Raw genomic sequence first — 13,377 nt, 5'->3', positions numbered from 1 at the left:
GTGCATGCAAACTTAGTCGTGTCCAACTCTTTGCAAGCCCAAGGACTGTAGCCCACCAGGCTCCTCTGTCCACAGAGTTCTCCAGGCAAGACTATTGGAGGGGGTTGCCATTTCCTTCTCCAGGGGCTCTTCCCAGCCCAGGCAAATTCTTTACCACTGTGCCACCTGGGATGCCCTTTAAATAAAGCACCAAATACAACATAAGCATTCAGGAAAATATTCGTCTTCATCTTTCCCACTCTTCTCTTCCTTCCGCCAAGTAGTAGTAGTAGTGGAAAAGATGAAAATTAATACTTTTTCTGAATGCCTACTTTCTATTTGGTGCTTTACTTAAGGATAAGACTTAGACCTCTCTCCCTCACCCAGGAATTTACAATCTAGAAGGGGAGAAAACACTACACATAAGAACTGGAGCCATTACTAATGTGGGTGTTGAGCCGGTGAGGGAATAGGTAGACAGCAGCACAGATGTCTTTTGCACAAACTTGAATGAACTGTTTCCAGGTTCTGAAAAATGATGTTTCACTTCACTTACATATGATGTGTATAAACCAAAAATCAGTATTAATGATACTTTAGAAGATATGCAAAGGGTGTTTTCTTCCTTCTTAAGAACTTTTCACCTATGATCTCACTTGGGCTTCCCAGCAGTGCTAGAAATTAGCCTGACTCTCATCCTCAAGTCAAGGACTCTTGTACCAGACAGAGCGAAATTAATTCATCCAAGATTACAAAGGTGACATCTAGGCTAAGACTACATCTCTGGTCCCTTTTAAGTCTGGCATTTCTCACTACTTCTCACCACACAAAAATCAACTGCAGCTGAGGTAAAGGTGTAAAACTGAAAATATACAACTCTAAGAACACCAGAAGGAAATACAGGGAAATATTCTTATAACACTGAGGCAGCATTTCACAAAAACCCCACCACCACAGGCAGATTTGACTACACAAAACTTGAAAAATTCTGTTTAAAGAAAGACGCATTAAAGCGGTTAAAGCTGATTCATGGCTTTACTTCCCCTGCCCCATCATCATTTTACCTACTCACTGTTTTCCAAAATGGTCTTTGCTCTCTTGCAATTACTCCTTTCCTTGCAAATGTAAAAGTCACTTTAAATTCCATGCAAAGTCCTGTTTTAATAAGAATTTAACTTAATCTAAAGCAAAAACTTTGTCTCTACAATATTAAGTCTTCCTATTCACAGACATGATAAAACTCCACCTAATCAAGCATTTGGGGAAGTTCCTGGTAGACCAGTGAGTGCTTAGGACATGGTGCTTTCACTGCCCTGGTCCAGGTTCAATCCCTGGTCCGGTAACTAAGATCCCACAAGCCATGCAGCACAGTCAAAAATCATAATAATCAAGCCCTTTTTGTCTTCCACTAAAATAACCTGATTTTAATACATAACTTGCAATTTCCTTAAATTTACGTCTATAAATGTAAACTTTTTTATTGTGAATGATATCTTTCTACGATATTTTTATGGTTGATTATTATTCTCATTTTATTTATATAAGTTGTTTGTTAATCATACATCTGGCAATGCAGCTGAACTCACTGGCTTTAGTATTTTGTCAATTTGATTCTCTTTGTGAATGGATATATCATGTGAAAATACTGAATATAAAAATATGAAAATTGGCATTTCCTGGTGGTCCAGTGGTTAAGAATCACCTGCCAATGCAGGGGGCAGGAGTCCTATCCCTGGTCCAGGAAGATTCCACACGCTGTGGAGCAAGTAAGCCTGTACACTGCAACTACTGAAGCCCACACGCCCTAGAGTCTACACTCTGAAATAAGAAGCCATTGCAATGAGAAACCCATGCACTGCAACTAAAGAAAGCCCACCTGCAGAAACGAAGACCCAGCACAGCCAAAAATAAATAAATAATAATAATGACTCTGGGTGGCCAGCAGCTCTAATAGAATATTAGTTTTGATTGCAAACATTCTTTTCTTGTAACTATTTTCATAGAAATGTTTCAAATATTTTCCCACAAAACACAACTTCCACTCTTAAAAAAAAGTTCAAAGATAAATGAAAAATAAGAGAAAAAATGTTAAAAGCATGACAAATGAAAAGTTAGTGTAACATGGAGAAGATTTCTACCAATCAATACAAAATAGACAAACGATCTACTTTTTCCTTAACAGGCAAGAGATGTGAACAGGGAGTTAACAAAAACGATTAAAATGGTCAAAAAGCAACAAGAGATGCTCAACTTCACTATTAATGATATGCAAATTAAAATAATGAAATTACTATTTTTTACCTATCAAGTTGGCAACTGTATAAAAAATTCATAGCATCCAGTTTGCAGGAACTGGGGACTTTTACACATGGCTCTGAATGTGTAAACTGTTACAAACCCCTGAAATTCAATTCCACAGAACCTATTAAATTTTAAATGCCCATTTCCTACCTATAAATCTATCTATAAAAACAAAAGGATCACTATAAGGATGTTCATACAGCATGGTTTATAAAAAACAAAAAAACTGGAACTAACCTGAATGTTCATTGAGGATGGGCCTAGACAAACTAAAATACAAATTGCTGGAATACTGAAACAATTTTTAAAATGTGAAACTACTTAGAAGATGTGTGAAACACTTTTGTCTGGTCCACTGTGGTGCTCAAAAACAAATTCTGGATGAAATAAAAAAGTTTTTATGAACACAGAAAAAAGCCTGGTGGTATATACAACAAACTGATAAAAGTCACTACCTTCAGGAGCATGGAGTAGCATACAGATGGCAATATGTTTTTTTGCCTTTTAATTTTTTTGTGCTGTGTGGATTTATTAAAATAAGCATGAGCTATTTTTTAAAGTATTTATTGGCTGAATCAGGTGTTAGCTCAGCAGCCCGCTAGGGAAGTGCAGCATATGGCTTAACTGCCCAATGGCATGCGGGATCTTAGTTCCTCCACCAAGTATGGAACTCACATCCTACCCACTCCCATTACAGGCCATTCTTAATCACCAGACCACCAGGGAAGTCCCTGAGCTATTTTTTTTTCTTAATTAAAGATTTACTTCTGATAATCTCACTCAATTTTAGCTGTTCTATGATGATCTTAAGACCACAAAGATTTGCTGTCAATTGGTAAAAAAAAAAATGGAGTGCTCACAGAAATGAAATCTATGTACATAAAGTGGCTGGAAATTGTCTTCATTCATAAAGTTTTTTTTTATTTAGGCATCTCCATTAATTCCCCTACACTCACAACCTGACAGCACCTAAATAAAATGAACATTTCTTTCCATCAAGTGCATTAACGCATAGTCCATCTCTAGCAGAAACTGAAAGTGTTAGTCCCTCAGTCGCACCCAACTCTCTGCAACCCCATGGACTGTGGCCCGCCAGGCTCCTCCATCCATGGAATTATCCAGGTAAGAATACTGGAGTGGGTTGCCATTTCCTTCTTCAGTCAATCTTCCCAAGCCAGGGATCGAACCCAGGTCTTCTGCGTTGCAGGCAGAACTTTTTTACCCTCTGAGTCTCTGGGGAAGCCCATCTTTAGCAGGAAAGTTGGGAACAGAATTTAAAGAAAGGCTCAGGAGTTTTCCTAATGTAGCCGGGCCAACGGGCCACCCTGCATTGCCAAATCTCCAACGAGACCACAGTTTCCTACTGAGGAGAGCTTATGCCTTTTAGGGGAGGAAGCCAAAGTTAGATGCTGGATGGTCTAGAAATAAAGGCGGAAGCGCTATGAGGAAATCAAAAACTTAACATTCAAAAAACTAAGATCATGGCACCGGTCCGATTACTTCATGGCCAACAGATGGGGAAACAATGGAAATAGTGACAGACTTTATTTTCTTGGGCTCCAAAATCACTGCAGATGGTGACTGCAGCCATGAAATTAAAAGATGTTTGCTCCCTGGAAGAAAAGTTATGACCAATCTGGTATTAAAAAGCAGAGACATTACTTTGCCAACAAAGATCCGTCTAGTCAAAGCTATGGTTTTTCCAGTAGTCATGTACGGAGGTAAGAGTTGAACCATAAAGGCTGAGCGCTGAAGAATTGATGCTTTTGAACTGTAGTGTTGGAGAAGACTCTTGAGAGTCCCTTGGACTGCAAGGGGATCCAACCAGTCAACTCTAAAGGATATCAATCCTGAATATTCATTGCAGGGACTGAATGCTGAAGCTGAAGCTCCAGTATTTTGGCCACCTGAGGCGAAGAGCAGGCTCTAGAAAAGACCCTGATGCTGGGAAAGACTGAAGGCAGAAAGGGACGACAGATGAGATGGCTGGACGGTATCACGGACTCAATAGACATGAGTCTGAGCAAGCTCTGCGAGATGGTGAAGGACAGGAAGCCTGGCGTGCTTAAGTCCAGGGGGGTCCCAAACAGTCGGACACGACGGAGCGACCGAACAACAGGAGAGTCCTATGCATTTTCGGAGGTGAGGAAGCCATTATGACATACTGGACCGTCTAGAAATAAAGGCGGAAGTGGTATGAGGAAATCAAAGGCTTCGGAGTGCTCTGAACATGCCACGGAATCCTTTCTCAGACTGGAGCTGAGTGTACTCAGCAAGAGCGTGCAAAAAACTTCCCTCCCAGCTGACGGGTGGCCCTCGGAATCTGCAGATCTGCTCCTGATGGAAAGCTCGGGTAAAGATGATCTCGACAGAGCTACGTGAAAGGCCTGGTACGAACTATTCTGGCAGTATTTGGGGCTCCAGACTCATAAGCGAAGGGAGAACATCTGCGAGGAAGGGAAAGTGATGACGCTTCTTCAAGTAACCAACTCACCTAGCAAAACCCTCAACAAACACTCTGCACCCCAACATTTCGGGGCCTTCTTTCCTGCCCTGAATCAAGATGGCCGCGAGGGCGCGCCCGCAACACGGCGCACGCGCCGTACCGCCGGTCCGCCCTCTTCCCGTCCTTCTGCGCGCCGTCGGCACTGCCCACTCACCAGCTGCACTCCCTCGGTGCGCCCTCAGCCTCACCCCCTTTCTGTCGGCCCCCGCCCGGAAGTGGATAGTGCTGTACAGAGGAGAGGACGGAGGGGGAGGGGAAGTGCTTCCGGGGAAACGGGCCCCGGGTTGGTGTTTGTAAACTTGCCTCGGTCCCGGCGGGGGCAGCGGCGGCCACGGGGTTGGCACGGAGTGCTGCGGCCTGGAGGAGGCGCCGCGCAGCGGGGGAGACAGCGGGAGGCCGCGCCTGGCAGGTAAGAGCACGCCCCAGGGAGCGCAGCGTTGTGGAGGCAGGCGGCAGCGCTCCAGCAGCTCGCAGGCCGTGGGGCACCGCGCGGGAAGGGGGAGGGGAGGGAAGAAGGGGCCCGGGGCGAAGGGAGGGCGCTCCCGAGGAGAGGTAGGGGCTGCGCGCACACCGCCGTGCGGTCGCGTCACCGGCCGGACTGAGGGGGCTTGCTCGGAAGGGACGCGGGCGCGAGCACGCACCTTGCGCGCTCCTGGGCTCTCCGGGTTCGTGCGGCGGGCGCAGCGGCTGGCTGGCTGGCGGATGGTTGGCTGGCTGGCTGGCTGGCTGGCTGGCTCGCGGGAGGGAGGGAGGGAGGGAAGATGGGAGGGAACGCGCAGCGTTGGGCTTCGCCTCCTTGTCTTCCACCTCCGCAGCGAGTTTACGTACCTTGGGGCGGTCTCGGAGAATGCACACGTGTGAGCCGGCCTGGGCTTGTACTGCTGGTCCAGTTTCTGCGTGCTGCTCAAGCGCCCAGCGTTAACCCCTGAGCTTTTCTCCACTCCACTTCGGGTCGCCTTGATAGAGTGCGAGCTTCGCGGGCCGGCCCACTGGACACAAAAGCCCTAGAGGGCCTCCGCCCCCTTCTTCCAGTCCTAAGTTGGCAAATCCTGCTGCAGTGCTTCCACTAGAGGCCGAAGTTACTTTTGCTCCTGTCGATGGCCTGGAGACCAGTTTCTTCTCATGACCTAGAAAGAGAACTCTGATGTCTTCGTTGAGAGTCGCACAGAGAGCGCCTGCCTGGCAAAATAGTTCAGCCCACTGAAGGTTGTATGGCCTGAGAATGTTGCACCTAACAGCTCCATTTCCCTTTCTGGTTTCAGGTTTCTGAAACAAATCGTGAATTTCATTCAGAGAATTCAGCTGGAAAACCAAGACTGGCAGACTTTTTCTTCAGACAATAGGCAGGAGCCAAGCAGAGACCAGGGATTCTTGGAACATCTATCTTTACTTTGGAGGACACTAAATTCTGTTTGAAGACAAAGGCATTTCAGTATGGCAGCAGGACTGAAGGGACACGAAAGAGTTGTTACAGTGATTTGGTGACAGTTCTTCAAACAACAGTGTCTTAAGGAAAGGTGGAGCAAGAAACTCGAACTTTTGAGTTGCATTAAGTGAGAAATCAGCATGGCTCAGGTAAAAAGCTCTAGAGTCCTCCTCCTTCAAGATCACTGGGAAGCGTGTTTGCAGTTTCACTCTTGAATGCTGCCTTAGTCAACATACTGACCAACCCAGTGAGCCAAGCTCTGTATTAAACACCAGGGGGAGATCTAGAGGAAGGAAAGGAGACAGGCCACAGCCCCTGCCTTCAGGGAGCTTCCAGTCAAATGAAGGAGGTAGGCTATACTGCATCACAGGCCTTGATGGGACATTTACAAAGCAACATGTACTCAGTTTACACTTGGTACAGCAACTTTTGAGGGGCATGAGGGAGTAAACAGTCTGGTGAATGGTTCATTTGTTTTTTTTCAACAGGAATTTATTGAGCTCCTGTTACATGCAAGGCATTGTGCTGGGGATACAAAGATGAATAAAATTGACCCTGACCCCAGCAGGCTTCCAGGCTAGTTGGGTTGGGGTTGGGGGAGATGAAGAGACAATCTGTTATTTATCTTTATATACACAACACTGCCTGGTGGCTGGCTAGTAGTACAGACTCAATGAGTCTGTTGATTGAAGGAATATGCAATAATAGAGGTATGTACACCATAGATGAGGGAATGAGCCTTCTGCCTGGTTGAAAAAAGAAGTTGAAGCTGGAAGGATGGATAGGAGTTTGCTAGATAAACAAGTAGAACAGGGCATTCAGACAAGGACAATTGCCTGGGCAGAGACTTAGAGTCCTGGGAGGATGTGGTGAGGTGGGGAGTACCGCGGGTAGTTTGCTAGTTACGGAGGAAAGGATTGGGGTGGGGGGAGTGGATGGTTAAAGACAGGAGATAGTGATAGACGGCCACGTTAGGGTGAGGGAGTTGTTTCCTGGAGAAGTAAGCTGAGTGTGACTGAAGGGCTTTTTATCCCTTGCTGAGAAATTAAACTTTATTCCATAAGGAATGGGGACTCTCTGAAGAGTGCTAAGCAGGAGAGTGATGTCAGATCAGTGTATTTGGAAGGTACTTGTCCTTCCAAATCCCCTTTGTGGGGACACAAGATGGATTGGAGAGACAGGATGGCTCAACAGGTTATTGTAGTTATCTGGGGAGAAAAGCTGCCTGTAGCATCCCCGGAGCTTTTGCCAGCTTCCTTCCAGGGACCCTCTCCTACCAGCCTCACCGGGAAGAAATCGCTGGCTTTCTTCCAGCTGCATGCATAGCTTCCTTCTTTTCCATGCAGAGGAGGAGCCGTGCAGTTTCTTCTTCCTTTGTTTGCAACCCACTTCACAGCATCCTGTTCACTCTAGCTCTGAGAAGACTGCTTTTCCCTAACTGCTAACTTTGTACTGGGGTGCTGCTTTTGTATGTTAACTCATCAGCCCTGTGAGGGTAGATACCATGGTAAACATTTTGCATTTAAGGAAACTGAGGCTTAAAGAGGTGGAGTAATCTGCCTGAGATTGTACAGTGCAAACAGCAGAGTTAAGTCTTGCCTCCAAACCTTTCCCTCCGAAGTCCTTGAAGATGAGAGAGGGGGTTTCTGGGATGTGCTGATCACCTGAAAGGAATTTCTTTTTCAATTTCTTGCGGAAGTTTGCTGACCAACTGTTTCTTAAAAGTGTTTCTTCAGTAAGAAAAGGATATTGTCTAGTGCTGGCTAAATAAAGTCAGTTTGAAGAATGTAGCAATTTTCCTAAATATCCCTTACTTAAGTAGTTTTTAAACTATGTATAGCAAGGACTGTGAGAAATATGAATATGCATACATGAATGGTGAGGACGGGGAGGAGGAGGAGAAATTGTATATGCAACTCCAAAGTCTTCCCAAGTGGTTTAATTTTTATCTTTGTTATAAAATATAAAATTTTTATATTTGACAACACTTAGAGAATTTTAAATCTAAGGGGAGAAATGACCTGATTTTACTGATACGCGTTTGTAGAGCTTGAGACTGTACATTTGGCACCAGTGAGATCTGCCAGTCAGAAGCGGGTTCTGTGTAGCTACGTGTCATCAAGAAGGAAAGAAGGAAGTTCCCCTAGAAATCTCCCATGTCAGTGGGTCAGCAGGACAGACTCTTGGTATTTCTAAGCCTCGTGTAGCTTCAAAGTAGTATATAGATACACACTTTACCGAGCACAGTGCTAATGATAAGTGTCAGTAGCATCTGATTATTCTCTTGGTCCGTGTCTGAATGCTGACAGCTGACAAAATGGATAACTAGTCCTGGTGAGATGAGTTAGGGAGGACTCTCGAAGGAAGCAGGGTTTTGTGGTGAGGAGGGACGCTCCTTGGAGAGAAGCCGCACATTAGTAGCTGGGTGTTTAAGGTAGTTCTTTGGAAATTGGCAGTCTGTTTTTGCCCTGCCCTGCCAGGTGACCTGACACCTCATCTCCTTTCAACTTAGGCAAGTCTCCTGGCTTGTGAAGGCCTAGCAGGTGTGAGTTTGGTTCCCACTGCAGCCAGCAAGAAGATGATGCTGAGCCAGATTGCCAGCAAGCAGGCCGAGAATGGAGAGCGGGCAGGTAGCCCTGATGTGCTGAGGTGCTCGAGTCAGGTACAGCACTTGAGTCCATTGCGGCACCTGGGGGTCGGGTGGCCCAAGCTCTCTGCCAGGAGATGCCCAGCTTTGAGTTCTCAGTGCTTCTGTTTAGGGAAGTGGGAAAGGGGATACAGCTGGGCCATGAGTATGGGTATTTTAGAGGGTACAAGAAAGGAAGGTCTTTCCTGTACAACAGCTCATTAAAACCAAGGTACTTGGAGAGGCGATTGATGCGTACTTTCTCTAAACCTCTGGGGCAGGTGATTCACAAGTTGTCTCAAAGCACCTTTTTTGGCCTCCTGTCTTGTGTTCTGAGATTGACTGTGCATTTAGATTTGATTTGTATTTAAAGGGCCACCGAAAAGACAGTGATAAATCCCGGAGCCGCAAAGACGATGACAGCTTGGCTGAGGCCTCTCATTCAAAAAAGACTGTTAAAAAGGCAGGTAATGGGGAATTCCTTGGCAGTCCAATGATTAGGACTCCACGTTTTCATTGTTGAATGCTCGGGTTCATTCCCTGGCCAGGGAACTGAGATCCCACAAGTCACGCAGAGTGGCCAAAAAAAGAAGAAGAAGGCAGGTAATGGGGAAACCCCCAAACTGATTCAGTTTGGGAATAAGGCAGCCCTCTTCTTTCTTACACACTCCCCTGGTGGCTCAGAGGTTAAAGCGTCTGCCTCCAATGCAGGAGACCCGGGTTCGATCCTTGGGTCAGGAAGATCCTCTGGAGAAGGAAATGGCAATCCACTCCCGTATTCTTGCCTGGAGAATCCCATGGACGGAGAAGCCTAGTAGGTTACAGTCCACGGGGTCGCAAAGAGTCGGACACGACTGAGCGTCTCTGGTTCAGCCCTGAGGTCTCCTCAGGGCTGGTGAGTGAGCCACCCTGACCCCATCCAGAGACCACTTTGGCAATTGATCTCTGCCCTCTGTGAAACATCCTTGGTAAGGGGAGGGTCGGAGGAGCATGAGGTCCTGTGGCAGAGGGGCAGGCAGTCTCCCTCTAAGGTCAGTTCAGAGTGCGAGGTTTGACCAAGCAGACAGCTTGCTCACCCTACCTTCTTCCTCCAAGGGTCTCTTAACTCTGAGGGATATGGGAGATGACAGCATCAGAGAAGTTACTTTGTCCAGCAGTTGAAAATAGGGCCAGGGCAGAATGGAGGCAAGAAGGGGGCAGAGGGATAGGATAGCCTCATGACGTGCCTGACTCTTGCCCCCAGGTGGTGGTAGTGGAACAAAATGGTTCTTTTCAAGTAAAGATTCCCAAAAATTTTGTTTGTGAACACTGCTTTGGAGCCTTTAGGAGCAGTTATCACCTCAAGAGGCACATCCTTATTCATACCGGTAAGTGTCTTGCTCACGTTCAGAGGGGGGGCGTAGTCCTTAGTTTCTATTATGTTTGTGTGTAGCTTCTGTTGGGTTTATTTTAAGGAGTAACTATTAGAAATAGGGGAAGAAGGTAAGTGAATGAGGTGGAAGAGATTGTATGTATCTGGTGTTGCTGAGACCAGCAGCTTTGGGGACCTTTCCCCATTAGCTGTTTACACATTACTAAAAGGTAAAGATTTCTGGGAAAATAACTGGATTGAGGTCCCTGCCATGTATACCTCCTGATGCTCCCTTCTCTCTGATTGGGCCAGGTGAGAAGCCATTTGAGTGTGACATATGTGATATGCGTTTCATCCAGAAGTACCACCTGGAGCGTCACAAGCGTGTACACAGTGGGGAAAAGCCCTACCAGTGTGAACGGTGTCACCAGGTAAGCTCACGTGTCATGCATTCACACCCACACACAAACTTTCTTCCCCAATAGCCAGGGCTCGCCCCCACTCCCTGCTTGACAAGGGGCCATCTCGCATTCCTGGCCATGATGGTGTTAGTACATCGGGGCGAGGTATATCTTTCTGGCCTTATATAGACATCCCTTTCTGGTCCCTTGGGGAGGAGCCATTAGAACAATTGTTAACAATAGTGCTTCTTGAGTGCTCACTGTGCACCAGGCCCAGTGAGACCATGTATGACGCTGACCTCACATTAACTCTGTGAGGTAGCTTTGTTGCCTTCATTTTGCCCATGGGAAGATTGAGGTTTAGAGAGGTTGGGTTTCCCAAGGACACAGCAGATCAGGGATAGAGACACATTGAATGGAACTTCAGGACAGGTGCACTTAGGAGGAAGAGAGAAAAATTCCTGCCCTGGGGGAGTGGTCAATATCTGATGTATTGTGACTGTAAAATCCAGGACCAAAACGAGACAAGAACAAGAGAGGAGAAATGATAACAGTGAACACTGGATGCTTTGCTGGGTCTCAAGCTTTGCTCCACACTCTCAGGTTGTATCTGCAGAACACTAGAATGAAAGCTCTGTGGGGCAGAGACTTTGTCCCTCTGGTTCTCCCCTCTGTCCTCAGCCCCAGGAACTGTACCTGCCTTGAGATACTGAATAAATACATGATAAATGAAGCAGCCGCTCTGTGAGTAGGTACCTTTAGTCCCATTTTACAGATGCGTGGACACATTCAGAGCTGAGATAGATTGCCCAAGGTTGCATGGCTCCTGCGCGCTAGGCCAGGATTGAGACTTCAGCGTTGTGTTCCTAACCACTGTCCACTCATGCTGTCTGTACATGCCAAGGGAACGCAGAATGGGACCTGCGCCTCTCTCATTTGGGAAGGACAGCTCTAGCCAATAGGTAACCACGTTTCTTCTCTCAGGCGCTTAACCCTCCGTTTCTTCTCAGTGTTTTTCTCGGACAGATCGATTACTCAGACACAAACGGATGTGCCAAGGGTGCCAGTCCAAGACTTCCGACGGGCAGTTTTCTCTCTAGGCGCAGGGGCCCCGGGTGGTGGGAGTGATCAGAAGAATCCACCGAAGAGTGCACCCCCTCTGGTCGGATGGTCCCACCGCCGCCCCGTCTGTATCTGTCTCCCTCCTGGAAGAGTGGACCCAGGAGACCGGAAGAGTGCATCAGGGGACGGCAGGCCCCAGAGCTTCAGCTCTGTAAATAATCTGAGACTCTGAGTATCTTGGGAAAGTTCCTTCAGCATTCCTGGGTAGGGAAGCTAGTCCCCAGACCCTCGGCTGAGGTCACAGGTGGGGACTCAAGGTGCAGGACCAAGACTGAAGTGTGGCTCCCACAGCCCTGGACTCCTGCTGGCAGCTGAAACGGAGGAGACTGGGGAGAGGGGTTGGTTGGTTCTGTTCTTGTTCTTGTTTATCCAAAAGCAGTTTGAACAGGCACACTGTGGAAATAGGTAACATGGAGGTATAGAGTCCTGGTCAAAGCAGGGACTATGGCTGGTCCAGCCCGCCCCCAAATTTGAGTTTTTAGTTGCAGTTGATCCTTAATGTTCCACAGCCCTGTACCTCACCTCCTGTTTGAAGGAGAATAGGATCAGGGATGGCAGCTGTGCTTACTTTGGCCTCCTTATTCACTGTAGGGACAAAAGGAAGAGCAGTGAGGGGACCAGACAAGGGCTGGATCCAGGAAGACTGGGCAGGTACCTCTCATTTCCTTCAGGGAAGAGCAGGAGTTGTGGCCCGGGCTATTGCAGTGGCCGGTGCCACACTGGTACCTAATGGGGTCAGCTCAAGTGCCTTTTGGAGGAAACTTGGGTGAGCGTGGCCCTTGAAGCCCCTTCCCTTTCTCTCTCTGGGTAGTTGATTTTGGAGATAGTTTTTGGCTACCTCGCTGATACTGACTGACTCCTAAGCCAGACAGAGGTGTTGAGCAAGGAGTCGTGGATGTCACAGTGGGTTCTTTCTCCTTGTGCCCTCTTAGGAACCACCCAAGACTAACCCCAAGTTCGGTGACAGCTGTTCAAGAAACAGAGAAATTTGGTGTCCCCTGACGTGACTGTTGAGCAGCGTTGAGCTGATCTTCTCGCTCACGTCCTATCACTGTATTCAGGTAGAGGAGATAGGGGTCTAGCTTTTGGTCCCAAAGGAAAAGATCTTGGCTTCCTTCTTGATGGCCGGCCCTACACAATAAAGAACTGTGGGGGGGGTGGGGGTCTCTGCAGAGAAAACACCGAAGGAGGAACCTAATGTAGGTTTTACTGTTAACTATATTCTTTGCTCTTCTCTGCTCCAACACCACCACCTTATCTACACCCTCCCCAGAAGTCATCAGGGGTGTATGAGTGAGTGTGTGTGTGGTATGTGAGTGTTCGTGTTCGTATGCTTGGAGATGGCATATTGAGCCAAACCCTTCTCTAGCCCCAGCTGGGGAGGATGAGCATGAAACAGCTTCTCCTGACTGCCCCTCCCCCCGAAACCTGAAGGCCTGAACCTTGAGGTTCAAGAGGAGCTGAAGAACTCAGCTTGAGGGGACTGGAGGGCTTCGTTTTGGAGGGGTTTTTTTTAAGATTGATTCAACAGACTGCTGGTTAGGATGTTGCTAACCCAAGCCAGGGCTTGTGAATATGAATTTTCTAAAGTGAAATAAAAACCCTCTTTCTTCCTGCTAAGGAAAGGATCCTTATGGGAGGTTCTGGGGGTTTGGTTGACTCCCA

The 13,377-nt window shown here is 47.2% G+C and overlaps 2 protein-coding genes across 10 annotated transcripts in view; one reads left to right on the top strand and one right to left on the bottom strand.

Annotated features, from left to right (window-relative positions):
* Positions 1-5,776, bottom strand: part of CSAD (cysteine sulfinic acid decarboxylase) — a 25,426-nt gene extending 19,650 nt beyond the window's left edge. Inside the window, exons 1-3 of one of the 5 annotated variants that reach the window (XM_069584332.1) lie at positions 5,615-5,752; positions 5,428-5,516; positions 5,090-5,188 (exon numbers count right to left, since the gene is read on the bottom strand). The gene's annotated coding sequence lies outside the window, so the exon portion shown is untranslated. Of the gene's footprint in view, positions 1-4,940; positions 5,189-5,427; positions 5,517-5,614 lie in introns of those variants that run through there. The other 4 variants (XM_069584331.1, XM_069584329.1, XM_069584326.1 and 1 more) reach the window with 4 other exon arrangements.
* ZNF740 (zinc finger protein 740) lies at positions 4,148-13,377 on the top strand. Of its 5 annotated transcripts, none has more exons than XM_069584334.1 (7): positions 4,148-5,195; positions 6,049-6,361; positions 8,725-8,874; positions 9,212-9,301; positions 10,082-10,205; positions 10,502-10,620; positions 11,601-13,377. In XM_069584334.1, the coding sequence occupies exons 2-7, from the start codon at positions 6,353-6,355 to the stop codon at positions 11,688-11,690; spliced, it is 582 nt and encodes a 193-aa protein (XP_069440435.1). In that variant the 5' UTR covers positions 4,148-5,195; positions 6,049-6,352; the 3' UTR covers positions 11,691-13,377. The 5 variants fall into 5 exon arrangements, with proteins under 5 accessions (XP_069440435.1, XP_069440436.1, XP_069440439.1 ...); XM_069584335.1 differs by having other exon boundaries at positions 6,049-6,561; XM_069584338.1 differs by having other exon boundaries at positions 6,049-6,561; positions 8,693-8,874.

Source organism: Ovis canadensis, chromosome 3 (assembly GCF_042477335.2).
Source record: "Ovis canadensis isolate MfBH-ARS-UI-01 breed Bighorn chromosome 3, ARS-UI_OviCan_v2, whole genome shotgun sequence".
In the NCBI taxonomy this organism is placed as follows: domain Eukaryota; kingdom Metazoa; phylum Chordata; class Mammalia; order Artiodactyla; family Bovidae; genus Ovis; species Ovis canadensis.
This window is presented reverse-complemented; position numbering and strand designations above follow the sequence as displayed.